At 35.3% G+C, this 15,427-nt stretch overlaps 3 protein-coding genes across 4 annotated transcripts; 1 reads left to right on the forward strand and 2 right to left on the reverse strand.

Moving 5' to 3' along the window:
• Positions 1-4,652: 4,652 nt before the first annotated feature.
• Positions 4,653-7,980, forward strand: LOC117927113 (transcription factor ILR3-like). Its single transcript, XM_034846521.1, has 5 exons — positions 4,653-4,919; positions 6,488-6,550; positions 6,702-6,779; positions 6,860-7,022; positions 7,474-7,980. The coding sequence occupies exons 1-5, from the start codon at positions 4,768-4,770 to the stop codon at positions 7,738-7,740; spliced, it is 723 nt and encodes a 240-aa protein (XP_034702412.1). The 5' UTR covers positions 4,653-4,767; the 3' UTR covers positions 7,741-7,980.
• Positions 7,981-8,168: 188 nt separating this feature from the next.
• On the reverse strand, positions 8,169-9,464 carry LOC117927112 (uclacyanin 1). The gene is made up of 2 exons (XM_034846520.1): positions 9,061-9,464; positions 8,169-8,914 (listed from the first exon to the last, which is right to left on the reverse strand). The coding sequence occupies exons 1-2, from the start codon at positions 9,218-9,220 to the stop codon at positions 8,343-8,345; spliced, it is 732 nt and encodes a 243-aa protein (XP_034702411.1). The 5' UTR covers positions 9,221-9,464; the 3' UTR covers positions 8,169-8,342.
• A 3,524-nt stretch (positions 9,465-12,988) lies between these two features.
• On the reverse strand, positions 12,989-15,216 carry LOC117926393 (ankyrin repeat-containing protein BDA1-like). Of its 2 annotated transcripts, XM_034845482.1 has the most exons (3): positions 14,592-15,216; positions 13,818-14,262; positions 13,480-13,687 (listed from the first exon to the last, which is right to left on the reverse strand). In XM_034845482.1, the coding sequence occupies exons 1-3, from the start codon at positions 15,165-15,167 to the stop codon at positions 13,572-13,574; spliced, it is 1,137 nt and encodes a 378-aa protein (XP_034701373.1). In that variant the 5' UTR covers positions 15,168-15,216; the 3' UTR covers positions 13,480-13,571. The 2 variants fall into 2 exon arrangements, with proteins under 2 accessions (XP_034701372.1, XP_034701373.1); XM_034845481.1 differs by having other exon boundaries at positions 12,989-14,262.
• Positions 15,217-15,427: the final 211 nt, after the last annotated feature.

The raw sequence follows: 15,427 nt of genomic DNA on the forward strand, positions 1-15,427 counted from the left end.
TCTCCAAAACCTGCAACGGTAGCTCAAGAGCCATTGGCCACTGCAATTTTCTTGTTACTTGGGCTTGGGGTATAGGTATGGAAAATTTGAGATTTTGAGGTCATATGGTTTGTGGCACTGGAGTCTATTATCCAAGAGTCATCATAAACCCTGTGTGAGACATTTATGCAAAAAGAGAGTGAAGGTGTACTTGAAAGAGCCAAAGAACAAGTTCCAGTAGGTTTGTCAAGGGATCCCAACAAGCTTCTCAACATTTCCATATCTTCACTATTGAACCCGCTTGTTGCTGAATTTTCCTCAGTTTTGGATTGCTCTACCATGTGTACTTGAGGCCTTTGTTGCCCTCTACGGTTTTCCCATTCACAACTTGGTGGTTTACTATTCAGCTTCCAACACTTCTCTTTTGTGTGCCTTGGTTTCTTACAAAAGGTGCACCAGAGATTGTCCTTGTTCTCCTTCCACTGATTGTCTCTACCCAAGTGTTTAGGCAGATCATTCTTTCCTTGCTCAGAATATTCTGTTTTTGCAACTAGGGCTAATTCATCCAAGGTTTATGGTTCAAGCATAACACTTCTTCGACTTTCCTCGCCTTGAATCAGTGCCACCACCTCATTAAAGCATGGAACCTCCTACTTGCCAAGAATCTGGATTCTCACTTGATCAAATTATGAGTTAAGCCTAACAAGAAAATCATGGACTCTATCTTGTTCAATGAAATCCTTTAGAACAGTGGCATCCTCAGGACATTTGGTTTTTATCACCCTATAATGATCAAGTTCTTGTCACAAAGCTTTCAATTGATTGGCATATTCAGTAATTGTTTTACTTCCTTGTTTTGCAGCAATTGTCTTCACCTTAACCTCATATACTTGAGCCATATCTCCAGCTTTTGAATACGTCTATTGGATTACGTCCCAAATATCCTTAGTCGTAGCTAAGAACATACATGTGTCGCTAATCTCAGGAGTCATAGAATTCCATAGCCACGCCATAATCATAGAATCTTCTTCATCTCATGCTTTAAAACGGGGATCTCTTGGTTTCGGTCTTGTACCTATAAGATGGTTGATCTTCCCTTTCCCTTTCAGCACAGTGCGAACAAGTTGAGACCATTTAAGGTAATTTTTTCCATCCAACCTATATGCAGCCTAAATGTTTTGCAATTCCCCGGGTTGTTGAGATCGAACAATCTCCTCCGATTGTGCTGTAGTAGTCGTCTCTGCAACCTTTGACATCTTCCACGAAAAAACCTGATCTCTTGGGAATTAAGGTAGATCGCGAAACAAAAAGAAACCCAACAACAATGAAGGCTGGTAAAAGAACACGTGAATAAAAAAAATCCAGCTATGAAGGCTAGAATAAATGGCGATGAAGGCCAGAATGATGCCCAAGTCTTAAAAACCTACAGATTTGATACCATGACACGAAATATGGGATGAAAAATAATAAGTTTTGTATATTAAATTGACTATACACACAGTTTATATAAGAGATTATAAGAGAAGAAATAGGAAACAAGAGACATAATAGGAAACTAACTTATTCCTAAATCATAAAACTATCTATTTACAAAAATAGGAAACTAATATAATAGGATAATAATTCTCCTTTTCTATTTATAGCTCAACAAAAGTTATTTGAAAAATTTTATGAAACACTTTTAAAAATCTAAAAACTCATTTATAGTATTGAAAAATCACTTTTAGTGTTTCCCGGATGCTTGATAAGTGATTCTTCTAAAAACATTCTAGAGAAAATAGTTATTTTAAAAACACTATAAAATGTACTTTAAAGCTAAAAGCACTATCAAATACTGTCTAATTTTTTTTTAAAAGACACTTTTTAGACTAAAAGTACTTCTTAAAATGTCAGACGGAGTCTAATTATCATTATATAAAAAAAATATTTTTACTAAAAATAAAGAATTTTTTTAATTTAAAAAAAATTAATTAAATAGAATCCTATTTCTTACTATCATATTGAAGAAAAATCATGATTCTTCCTCAACCTATATTAAAAAATTTATCAAACAACCTTTTTTAAATATCACTTTAGCATTTTACATCAACACATGTGCATCAAATCTACATATTTAAGCATATAAATCGAAATAACAAGCTATTAAAAAGTCATTTGGGATAAAATAAACTTTCTTTGTGAAAAAAGTGAGTGGGTTAAGCATATATATTATTTCCAAGTACAATAAATAAGTAGTTAAGGTGAAAAATAAATAACTTTTCCTTCACATGTGACACACTCATGGACCCCTCTAGGAAATGATAGAGAGAGGGGGGAGGCATGGGCACAACTTTTACACATAGGGAGACCCCATGTGACCCTTATTTATAAGGGCACATGCATTGAATACCCCAATCTTGACCCTTAAAAAAGGTATATCCCCCCTATAGTCCATGCTCCCATACTTACCCCTTTGTTAAATATTAGGGTACCTTTCAAATTTTTGCTAAGAATTTTTAATTACCACTAAAAATTTATTGTATTGTCCCTTACATCACCTATGTATAATAAAATATTTGAATGAATGGAATCTTAGCCCTCAACCACTAAACAATTTCTTTTTTATTTTTATTTTAAATTTTTTGGGATAATAGACTTTGTTTTGACTACATATGGGATGACATACTCTAATGGATTTGTGGGTGTGTTTGGATGCAATTTTTTAGGTTTTGAGTAGCATGAAAACTTTAGTTTGCAAATTGAGAAATTAGCTTAAATCCCACTTGGGATACATGTTGACCTTCTAATTTAGTAGATAAAGATAGAAGTCCACTTGTGGGGTTTCAAATATTATTGAAATAAATAAAAAAAAAACAAAATTTCTTACTTGATTTAGGGTAACATTTTTCTTAATATAGGGAATTAAGCAATTTAGAGTATTTTTTTAATTGTTTTCGAAAATAGGAAGATAGATTTGATAACTAAAAATATAAAATGTTTTTTTTTTGTTTTTAAAAATGGAAAATAAGATATTTTTTGAAAACATATTTTAATTATTTCCAATTATAGGATAAATATAAAAATAATTCAAAATAAGATACTAAGTATAAATTTATTTTTGAACAACATTTGAAAACGTAAAAAACTAGTTGAAAACATTTCAAAACTGTTTTCACAAACTATTTTTTGAGAATAGTTTTTGAAAGTATTTTCAAACAAACCTTTAAGGTTATACTTATTACTATTTGAAAAATTAAGAGGATTTTTTATAAACTTGATATTTAATGGCTTAAAATAACTTTAAATTGAATATTACTAAAATTATTAATTCATTAAATTGGTGCATCAAAATTATTTTTAATTTATAACTTGATATATCCAAAAAAAATTTAACTGAAGTTACCATATTAAGTTACTTTACTAAACACATTTATTATTCTTAATGACTTAAATTAAATCATTCAGCTGACTTAATAAATACCCTCTAACTTAATAATGTAATAATATGTTACGTATGTTTAGTAAAACAACTTAATAATACTTTAGTATTAAGATTAACTTAAGCCTTGTTTATTTTTATTTTTTGTTATTTTTCATCTTTTTTTTCCATTTGTTGTTGTTGAAAACTAATTGGTGAAATGCAAAATATTCAATATAAAAAAGATGAAATATAGAATAAATGAAATAAAATAGCTAAACTTTTTCAATCCAACCCATTTTCTTTTCTTTTTCACACTTCCATCACATTTCATTTGCCACAACTTCATTTGCATTTAATTTTCATTTCATTTTCTACCCATTTTGCATTTTCATATTATTATAATTATAATTTGTCACAATTTTTGCATTTTCATATTATCATAATATCATTGCCATCTTAGACTTGTGGTTTTGGCCTTGTATGTAGGGGTGAAGCTTAAAGTTGTATGATTGGGATCAAACTTTTGACCCAAATGTTGAATTTCATGACCCACATTTTTCATGTGTAACTAAAAAAAATAGAAATAAAAAATATTTATAATTAATTTAAAAATTATGTATTTTTAAATTATTTAATTTTTATATAAAAATAAATTTAAAGCAATTTTTTTAAAAAAAATTATTCATTTTTTCTTTTCTTCATTTTTTTTTTTTACTATTTTTCCTTATATTTTCTTCAAAATTTTCAAAAACCAAACATAGAATAAGAATTGTAGAAGTTTAACTCTTAGGTGGTGTTTGTTTTTTTGGCTTTTTGCTGAAAACCATTTAGTTTTAGAATTTAGGTTGTTTGTTTTTTTACTTTTTCATGACTTATTATAAACTTTTTACTAAATAGAAAAAGCCAAAATATGTGGCTTTTTCTAAATAGAAAAAATAACACAATGGTTTTTTTTTACTTTTTAATACTTAATAGAAATAAAATACTACAAAAACAAACAACCTAATATTTAATACTATTAAGTATTAAGGTTCTATTTAGAATTTAGTGAAAATATTTCCATAAATTTAAAAATAATATTTTTTTTTAAGAATAATTTGTAGGGCTAGGTTTCAAGATGTGGAATTTATTTTCACTAACAATAAAATCAGGTAACAAGACAGATAAATTCCCTCTTCGTGGGCTCATCAAGCCCAACCCAATCTGCACTAGGCCTCAAGCCCAGTTCCCTTATGGGCACACAAAAGGACTGTGTGAGCGTGCTCTCAGGCATCGCTACTTCCTTTCCTCTCCATTTCTTCTCTTTTCTTTCCTTTTCTTTCATTTTCCCACCAACCGGGCAGGGGATTATCCGCATATTCACGTGATTTCATGAGCTGAGGACAACGATGGCGCTCGATTCCTCAGAGAACTCCAATTGGCTCTTTGATTATGGCTTGATGGAAGATATCACCGTTCCCGGCGGCGAATTTCCGGAACCGACGCCCGGAACCGGATTCTCCTGGCCCTCTCAAGCTCTCAAAAGTTCCTCTAGTGTAAGGTGAGTGATTTACCTCCGTTTTTTTGTATTAATTTCCTGTTTGGTTGTCGGGAAAACCGAAGGAAAAGGGAAATATTGAATCTTGCATATGTTTCGTGTTGTTCCAGCTTTCAGGTTATGAAACTTAACCTCTGTTACGCTAAAAATTAGGGTAGGCTTAGTTCAGTGGAGGTTCTGGTTTTTCTTATGGTCCCAAATAATGAAGTGTAAAAATATTTCAAAATATTTTATTTCTTTTTCTTGGATTTCTCTTCAACCAAACAGGAATTTTTTATTTTCTGTCGAATATTCATGGGGGCATCTTAGGAGGGGTATAATTCGAGGGTCATTTCTGGCCATTGACTTCTGAGTAAGGATGTGATTTTGGGTGTGTTAGGAAAAAGATAAGGTTAATCCTTGTTTTAATCTTTCATTTCGTTGAATTTTTAATCTGGTTAGTCACCTATAGTATATTAATCATGCACTGCACCAAGGTGTTATGGGGTTTTACTCACTGTTTTGTAGCTGTGATCTTTGTTTTCTGAGACGATTTGGATTGGCTTGACTTGACTTGGGTGAATACAGTTAGTTCTTTTGCCAATGGGCATAAAATTCACATTCTGATTCCTTTTGGTTTTATTATAATGTGATCTTATTCTCCTTTTAACTGATGCTTTGAGATTGGTGTGAATTGGTTGCTTTATCTTTGGGAAGGATTGTATTGAATGAAAGCGGGCCTAGATGTTTAGTGGTTTTTCAGGCTCGCTTATCATTTGGATATTATTCGAGAATTCTATGTCAAGCTTGTTATAGTTTATTTAATATGTGTAGGCTGTTGATTGGTTAATATGAATCATCTCAACCTTTAAATTGATCTCTAGTCTCTTCATTGAACAGTCTGGTGTAATTGGCATCTAAGGAAATGATTAACCATAAAAAGTAACCATTCCAAATTGATGTGTTCTCTGTTCTTGGTTGGAAGTCACTGTGCAAGAGGCATGCAAAGTAGATTAATTAATCCATTTCAGGGATTGAGGGATGTGCAACAGACACTTTTTTCTAAAAGGTTGTTGACCTAGGATTTAGGAGGCAGCCTTGATCCTATTGGCTATACTTGTTTTGGAAACTTGTTTCGTGATCCTTTCTAGTGTTTCATGGAAAAACAGTTTGGTGTGGCTGTAGCCTGCCAATTCTGCCATAGTATGAAATATCATTGATGCATTGGAGGTTATAGATTTTCTTTTTATTTGACATAGTGAAATAATTAATGTTCAGTTTGAAGCAATCTTGTTCTTTTAAATATATTTTACTTTTGTCAAATTATGTTTTTGACTATTTGAGGATTTGTGAGAAGGAAGCAATTATCTGGTGTTTGTGGTTCTTGAGGCTGTTGTTGGGGTGAAATGAAATTTTTTATTGGATTTACAGATAAATACAGGTGAAAATTGACATCATGTCATCCAGGAGGGAGCTGTAAATTTCAAAGAATGTGTGCTAAGCTGGCCAGTTTCATCCATGATCAATAATCATATGAAAATATTTTCTCACTTTTTAATTTGCATTTTGATGTCTGAACTCTTTGTTTCCAGTTTGGAAGCTGATTGTTCGTTTGGGGATTCAGATGGGCTAAAAGAACTTGGACCCCGAAAACGGTAGATATCTTCTCTTCTCTTCTGCTAGAGTTTGGTAAGCAAGAGTAACAGATTTGGCCCCGTACTGCTGCTTGGATGCTTGCATTTTTCTGTCTCCCTATCTATCCATCTATCTGTCTATATGTTCCATGATGTGCAGTTGCTTTTACAGGTTGAAGCATGAATCATGTGGTGCAACTGGCACCAAAGCTTGCCGGGAAAAATTGCGGAGGGATAGGCTGAATGAGAGGCATGATATCGTTCTTTCTCTTCTCTCATTCAGTGTTCTCTGTCTTTTAATTCTCACATCAAATTTGGAATAATCTTAAGGTTCTTGGAATTGGGTTCTATCTTGGAGCCTGGAAGGCCACCCAAAACGGACAAGGCTGCTATTTTGAGTGATGCTGTTCGAATGGTGACTCAATTACGAAGTGAAGCACAGAAGCTGAAGGAGTCAAATGGGGATTTGCAAGAGAAGATTAAGGAATTGAAGGTAAGGTTTGGTTTCAGTTGGCTGTACAAAATAAATCTTTCTTTCTTTCTTTCTCTGTTTGAAGGATGAATGTATTTAGGAAGTGCTGCTTCATCGATATTTTGGTTTCAATTGGCTACAGAAAGGACCTTGTTTTCGTGATCCTATAGGGGGGCAACTCTCTTCCTGTTCCTTCTTTGATTTAATAGATATCAATGGGCATTGGTTAATTGTAGCCGGGGCTATTTGTTTTGATTTTTTTCTAGGTGCAGATTTGTATACATTGTGTGTACTTCTTTGCTCCTTTTTTTGATGGGCACTTTTTTTCTTTAATTCACTTCTCTTATTGCCTACTAAAAAAAAGAAAAAAGAAAAACACTTGTTTCATTCCATCTGGTGCCCAGATATTGGTCATTTCTTAAAGGAAATTAGATGAGATGTGTAACGTTAATGAATTTCTATGTTTGTGCAGGCTGAGAAAAATGAGCTTCGGGATGAGAAGCAAAGGTTAAAAGCCGAAAAGGAGAAGCTGGAGCAGCAAGTCAAAGCCATTAGTGCACAGCCAGGCTTTCTGCCTCATCCTTCTGCAATGCCAGCTGCATTTGCTGCCCAAGGCCGAGCTCCTGGCAACAAGCTGATGCCTTTCATTGGTTACCCTAGTGTTGCCATGTGGCAATTCATGCCACCTGCTGCAGTTGACACATCACAGGATCATGTTCTCCGTCCCCCAGTGGCTTAAGTTGGAGGACATCAACGGTTGGTCTACACTCTCAGTGCCCAAAGAGTTCCTCGTCTATTTTACTTTGTCATTGTTATCAGAAACCAATGACTCCCTTGGATTTCTGCTGATTGCATGTAAAATACAATAAGCAAATATGATTGTTGTATGTTTTTAAATCAACTGTTGAAGTAAGCCAAGTACATCTTTGGAACAAACACTTGCGTTCATCTTTGAATAGAATGCCTTTTTGGATGACAAGCCCTGGGTTTTGTCCTTATATGTGTATGTGCTCGGATCCTTCCCTCGACAGAATGGATTTGTGAAGGTAAAGAAAATGAAACTGTTTCATTTGCATGTCTAAAATCTATTGGACAACAGAATGGGAAAAATACAGTCTCACATTAATCCAAGTACTTATTCAATATATTTTTTATGGAGGCAGGTTCTTGCTGGTTTTGATTAAATTTTGACCTTGGATAACATTGCATCGGATGCTTTATTGGTAATGATGAATACTATTGTAAATAATCTGTTTCTCAAATGCTCTGGGCAGCATCAAATCGGAAAAGAAACAATCTTAAACAAATATTAATCAAATTCCCACAAGAAACTTCAAATGCTTAGAGGGCCAGAAGAATTGTCATCATTAAACTGAACCCCATTATGAGACTGCCTTCAAAACTGCCTTTGTGAGCTGATGAAGGGGATGGTGATGGGGAGCTTGTTGGAGGTTCAGCAGAAGGAACATCAGAGGATGGTGCAGGGCTACTCGTAGGTGTTGTGGATGGTGATGAAGGAGATATTGTTGGAGTAGATTTTGGTGGTGGAGGAGTCTCTAAAGGTGGAGAGGAAGTGGGAGCAGTGACAGGTGAAGCAGGTGATGAAATTGGAGGAGTGACTGGGGAAGCAGGTGATGAAGTTGGAGGAGTGACAGGGGAAGCAGGTGATGAAGTTGGAGGAGATGATGGTGAAGCTGATGGTGGGGAAGATGATGCAAGAGTGTCTAGTTCGATCTTCATTCCTTGGCTACAATGTCCTGCCATTCCACAGATGAAGCATCTCTTCCCTGGGGATGAGAGAGGTATGACTGCAGGGCTGCTGCTGTAAGTTTGAGTGGGATTATTTGTTGAGCAGCTGTCATAGTCTGCTTTTGAAACTTCAAGCACATCATGATTCGGTGTGAACTGAAAAACTGAAAATAAAAGTATGTTGGTTAATCTAATCCCCATTCTCCATGAATTAATGTTTCACAAATCACAGCCTAAACCATGCAGATTTAGTAAGCATATTTCTATCTATGCCTGTTGATAATGCTATCCAAATATAGTATAGACTTACTCAAGTTATCTCCAACTATAAATGTTTGTGCAGATGCCCAGGTTTGCAGGTTACTGCTGGTATCCCATCCACCATTTGGACCTCCAACCGTGTAATTTGCTGCCATGCCCAGTTGGATGAACAAGGCTGTAACAGCCAAGCTCATTTGTGCTCTCAGCATGGTCAACCTGGCAATGAAGTGGGAATGAGGAGAAGAGATGTAGACAAGAAAGACTGAATTAGTTTCAGTTTGCAGAAGGGCATCTATTTATAGAGATGGAAGAGACCAAGGATTGAGTCCTTTCAACACCAAGGCTAATGCTTGTTTATGGCTCACTCATTTGCATCGGTTTAACTGTTCCTGAAATAAGCTAAGGACAGGTTGTTCTCAGTATGGTTGGTAGTTGATGCAGATTAGTTGATGCCATGATCAGTGACTTGGCTCAGGTACGCGCCATTTGACTTGGTATTCCTAAAACCTAATATTCGATGACATGCTGAACTCCATACGTAAACCAGTAACTCCCGGAATGGTTGTGGGCATTGCATTCATATATGAGCTTTATGATCAAATATTATATGAGGCAGTTTATGGAGTAGCTTTCATGTTAAAATATTGTATGAAGAAAGGTCAAAAATATTCCATGGAGTGGTTTATATTGTTGGATGACTTTGTCTTTGTAGGTGAACCTAATCCAAGTATTCAACCCACCAAACAAATGTTTGGAAGCTGTCATGAAAATGGGTGCAGGTTCAGAGCTCCATTTTCTAAAGATCTTCGATTTTTTTAATAGTTAATGCTCCACATTCGGCGGGGAGAGGAGAAATAATTTAAACATTTAGGTGTAATGGTTGAAAAAGTACAGCATAATAAGGTAAGATCAACCCACTTGCCTGGTTGAGTCAGTCTCCAAATGGGGCTTCAGAATAATACATTTACGGTGCAAGTGATTTTAATATATTCTCTCTGACTTAAGCAAATTGATTGTAGTCACTGTACTATTATTGTTGTGTGGTTTTTTTTATCAAGAAAATGCTTAAGAAAGTAATCTTGATCTTCACTAAAACTCTATGATTTCTTTCTCAGCCATGGTTTTGAGATGTGTCTTGATTTTATGGCAATAGAAAACTGTGATCAAAATTATAAATGAAACCATTCATGTTCTTATTGAAAACTCTTCCTTTTGCACATTATCATACTAACCATGGAATAATGACAAAAATTTAGCCAAAAAAAACCTAGATTCTATATCCTAAATTCTTTCCTGTAACAGTGTCTGCATAAAGCATCACCAAATGGGATTATAAATCCTAATGCCGTCATGCATGATAATAGGTATGCTTCTCAGAGCGCTTAATCCTTTCATTAAATGAATCTTAGCTTTCCATTTAGGCGATGATTTGCAATGTGGTCTATTATTAATATGTCTATTAGGATTGGAAGATGACCAGGTGTTCTTAACCCCAAAAAGGAAAAAAAAATCAGCTGAAGTAAACTAAGGTTTAATTTAGTGCACTTATAAATTTTGTTTTACATTTTTCAAAAGATCTGTATGATAATATGAGGAGCTCCTGAGGTATGGCTCCGTGATAGCAACCTCTAGCAAGGAACTAAAGGTTCCAAGTTCAAGTTTCCTTAGTAGTTAAGTGGTGTTGGGGGGTTTGCATCACTGGCATTCCCAGCTCATTCACAAGAGTTTTTGAGTCCCATATTGTTTGATCTAAAGAATTATTGTGACAGAAAGAAAAAAATTGGTGAGAGGCTTCTTCTCCGGTTGCTAATATTGGATGATTATGTTATTGTGATGATTCAATGATGTAAAGATGAAAAGAGACCGGAGAAAACCTAGGTTTACTCAGAGCTGAGAGTCAAATGCCTGTCTTTTAAGTTTCCTACAATTCGAACTTGTGGTGCAACGTTCTCACATAGTTCACATGAATGATTTGAGGTCAGATTTTTCTGCTATCCCAATCAACATCAAATTCCTTGTTTAACTAATTCAACTCAAAAGGGGAATTCTGTAGTTGAAATCCACTTCCAAACTCCAAATTCAGGTGGGAACTATTGACACTCTGAGAGCCAAACTCATATAAAAGGAAGGGGAAGAACCAGAAGGGGATGTAACAAGATATTAATGCCTAGGTAAACATGGTTATAATGATGCTCTAAGCATTGACAAAAGGGTAAAGTTCATATCTTATATTACAACTGCTACCAACAACTCTTCCATCGCTCACTTACTACACCATTGAGGCACGTCTTACAATCAAGGCTTGAAAGATGGACTTTTACAGTAGTACGGTAATTTAAAAAAAATATTTTTAAATTATCGTAGGAGAAAAAGTAATTTCAAATATATGGTAGTTTTTGCCAGATAGAAGAGAAGGTCGGCGGATAAAATTTTTTTAAGCAAAATCGTCTTTTGAAAAAAAAAATTTAAATGGAAATAAAAAATAAATTCAATAGGGAAATCATTTCTTAAAAAAAAATAATATTACAAAAAATTGAAAATTCAAACTAATTTTTTTTTTAAAAAATAAATTCAAAGGGAAATCGTCTCTTCAAGTAACGATTTCCCATTTGGGATTTTTTTTATTAAAAAATTCATTTTTTGTAATATTAATTTTTTTTAATGGGAACTCGTCTCTTCAAGAGACGATTTCCCTTTGGGATTTTTTTTTAATGGGAAATTTACCTTTGAATATATATATATATATATTAATTTAGTTTGGATTTCCAATTTTTTGTAATATTATTTTTTTTAATTTTGAATTTTTTTTTTAAATGGGAAAATCGTCTCTTGAAGAGATGATTTCCCTTTGAAATTTTTATTTATTTATTTTTTTTTAAATTAGTTTGAATTTCTAATTTTTTGTAATATTAATTTTTTTTAATTTGGGATTCTATTTTTTATTTTTTTTAAAAAATTATTTTTTGTAATTTTCTTTTAATTTGAGATTTTTTTTAATGGGAAATCGTCTCGAGATGATTTCTATTTAATTTTTTTTTTTAAATCATCTTTTCAAAAGACGATTTTGCTTTAAAAAAATTTTTATCCATGCCCCTCTTTTCTACCTGACAAAAACTACCATATATTTAGAATAACTTTTTCTACTACAATAATTTAAGAATAATTTTTTAAAATGACTTGACTCTTGTCAAAAGTCCCTCGAAAGATCCCTACTGCATTGAGCCATGCCATAGAGTCTCATCGACTCTTCAAGCTCTAGCCCTCCAGGAGCAAAAAGCACTGGGCTAACATATGCTTTATTAGACAAGCTGCTTAACAACTCCTTTGTTTTTGTGTTAAATGAGTGGGATCAACAGACAGTGTGTTATACTTGTAGAACTTATTTTTTGTTGTCAATTTCACCAAAGAATTGCACATCTGAGTACTTAAAGAGCCGGTTATTGTACCAAATGACTGCTCCTTTGTTGTAGAAACAGCGGTTGTGTAACTCTTTGCTTGCCTCAATGACACGTTTTACAGTATGTACTTGAGACATCACCATGGCACAAGGAAAGACCGTTTACACGGTCCTGGCCTTGTCCAGTTGAGGCAAGTCCAAATCCAGTTGGGAGAACTTTGGGAGATGGGAGGCTTGCTAGCTCATTCAAGTTACTACTGAAAAGGTCATTGGCAGTGTAGTTTTTCTGGGCTAAAATAGAAATGGTAAAGTGGGTCAGCATCAATTATGGCGTGGAGAACAAGAGAGAGAAGTGGAAGACAGAGGGATTGATTTTGAGAAGTACCTGTTGGATGGAAATGGAAGACGATCAGCTTGTGACTTGTGAGTGTGTTTCTCTATAAGTAACTCACCAATCTTTAAATAGAGAAATTTTCTTGAACATTGCCCAAGCATATATGCTGAAATTGCTAGCTTTTTTGCAGTGGCATATTCATCCAACTCCTCACCAGTTACAAGTCAAAACTCAACATCTCTAGAACATCACTGTATTCACATGGAAATCTACCAGTATTGAGTAATTTAAGTTCCAGGCATCATGGTGCAGGTATATTCAGCTATAATACTTTAGTTACTGAAGCTCACATACACAATGGGTACATTCACTCAAGAATATGAGGACGGATCCCCATTCTAGATGGCCTTGACCGATTGTTTAAAGCTTCAGCTTCCTACTTATTGCACTTGAATTTGTTCCCGGTACTCTGTTGGACGATGATCACCTCCATATATCTGTGAATTTACGTAACTAAAAATGATTATTTTTTAGGAGAGCTGGTAAATGGTATCTTCAATGTTTATCTATAACATTCCACAACTCAAGCCCCAACATGGGTTTCAGGTCCTTGAGGCGAAGAAGCTGCTAATTCACAATACAATAGAAAAGGACGCCATTTCTAGGCACCATAAGTCACTATATATAACATTGCACACACCCACAACTCAGGCCTCAACATGGGTTTCATTTCTAGAAACTCCCCTGCTTCCTACTCTAAATCTAGCCATCATCTTAGTGAGATGGGTGCGGAAGCCAACTGGGTCTGCTGTGAGAACTACGGCCATTGTCATTGGCACCACCAGTGAAACAATAAAAGCAGCAGGTGCAATGTAAAGAAATCCACAGGCATAGGTTGCAGCCATGCTACACACTGCGAGGCGCAGCAGCTTTTTGAGAGGAAACCTGTTAATGAGCAGAATGATAACCGCAACCGATGTGAAGAATCCAACAGAATTAAGAATTGTAAATGGAATGAATAATGGCAGACTTTTTATCATAAGAGCTGGTCCTTGGAATGGTGTTATGTTCCAACCTTGAGCATCAAAGCCACCTGGAGGCTGTAAGATAGCTTGGTAGGTGACAGTTGCTATGAGCACAACCACCACCATCAATGCATTTTTAGTTCCTTCTGAGGACTGTTCTAATTCTTTGACAGACATCTTCCAGAGTTGAGAAGGATTCAGAAATGAAGTCTCCATCACAAACACATTCTGCTGGTTCTGAATCTGAGGCGGCTCAGTGATGGAGCTGTTCTGGTGAACTTGAGGAGTGGCAGCAGAGGAAGACTTGATCAGTTCAGATGCTCTCAAGGCTCCTGAGCGAAGAAGCAAGTCCCTGAGGATGTAATCGCCCGGTTCATTTACAATTTGTTGGACAACATCTAGCAAATCCAGAACAGTGAAGCCACTCTTGTTGGTGAGGTTCACGTCCACTGCAGCAGCAGCCATATCACCATCACCAAGAAGCAATTTCATGGTCTGTTACATGTGGGCAAAATTTATCAAACTCCTCATCTGAAAAGGTGTGGATTGTTCTAATTCTGAATTAGGGAATAAACCATCAATTCATGCTTATTAGAGAAGACATACTGAAATTCCAAAATGGAAGAAAATACTAAAATGGAATTGGACTTACTATCCCCCAATAAACCCTTGTCTAAATGTGTGCCATAAATTAATAAATGATTGATTTGAAGTTAATTCATTTTGATTTCAACAACTGGATTTCCTAAAAAGACTCTTGGATTATGTAGAATTCATTCATAATATTGTGTTCATATGGAGAGAAGGCGTATGTCAGTTCTTACCAGACCCTGCTTCCTAGCAGTTGCTAGGTGTAAAACAGTGTTGCCATTCTCATCCTTGGCATTCAAGAGATCCTGTATGTTGGAATGCTTGAATGATTCCACCAAGGCTTTCAAGGCCTCCAGCTGATTATTCTTCACTGCAAGGTGAACTGCAGTCTCCCCTCCAACTGTCACATCTTCAATACTTGCTGGGCAAATCCTAAGCAATTCCCTAATAACTTCAGTCCTCCCAGTTATGGCTGCAAGATGAAGAGGAGTTCTGCTGTCACTACATCTAAGATGGCCAAGTTCATGTTTCACCATCAATAGCTCCCTCACAATGTCCACAAACCCGTTAGCAGAAGCCAAGTGTATTGCAGCGAACCCGTCTTTGTTGATACTTGAGGAAATTTCTGGTTTCAGCCTCAGAACCTCCTTTGCAAAACCAGCTTGCCCAGCCATAGATGCAACATGTAGGACGGTCTCAGAGTATGGGGCTAGCAAACATCTTTCAAGCATGAACCGGTCTTCCTCAAGTAATTTTTGCAGTTCATCAGTGTCTCCCCTACAGGCTGCCTCAAACAATCTTGGATCCATTGTTCTATGAAATGAAGTAAATGAACACAAAAAAAAAACCAATATTTCAATCTTATTATAGATGTTGTATAAAGACTTCAGACATAACACAAATGGGGTCAACTGCATCCAAAATCCAGTTTCCATGGAGGCAATTTCCTTGTAATGTTTATGCAACAACTTTTGTCCCATCATGGAGTGTGATATTTGCGCCATGTGGTGCTACTGCATTAACTCAACTTCTCGTCCTCTATTGCATGACTTTGGCCAGGTCTTCTTTG

This window comes from Vitis riparia, chromosome 12, assembly GCF_004353265.1.
Source record: "Vitis riparia cultivar Riparia Gloire de Montpellier isolate 1030 chromosome 12, EGFV_Vit.rip_1.0, whole genome shotgun sequence".
NCBI lineage: Eukaryota > Viridiplantae > Streptophyta > Magnoliopsida > Vitales > Vitaceae > Vitis > Vitis riparia.

Coding starts and splice junctions, on each gene's coding strand:
- LOC117927113 (XM_034846521.1), top strand. CDS start 4,768: ATGGCGCTCGATTCCTCAGAGAACTCCAATTGGCTCTTTGATTATGGC. Junction 6,780..6,859: donor AGGGATAGGCTGAATGAGAG/GCATGATATCGT, acceptor AATAATCTTAAG/GTTCTTGGAATTGGGTTCTA. Junction 7,023..7,473: donor AGAAGATTAAGGAATTGAAG/GTAAGGTTTGGT, acceptor ATGTTTGTGCAG/GCTGAGAAAAATGAGCTTCG.
- LOC117927112 (XM_034846520.1), bottom strand. CDS start 9,220: ATGCTGAGAGCACAAATGAGCTTGGCTGTTACAGCCTTGTTCATCCAA. Junction 8,915..9,060: donor TATAGTTGGAGATAACTTGA/GTAAGTCTATAC, acceptor TTTTATTTTCAG/TTTTTCAGTTCACACCGAAT.
- LOC117926393 (XM_034845481.1), bottom strand. CDS start 15,167: ATGGATCCAAGATTGTTTGAGGCAGCCTGTAGGGGAGACACTGATGAA. Junction 14,263..14,591: donor CTGCTAGGAAGCAGGGTCTG/GTAAGAACTGAC, acceptor CACATGTAACAG/ACCATGAAATTGCTTCTTGG.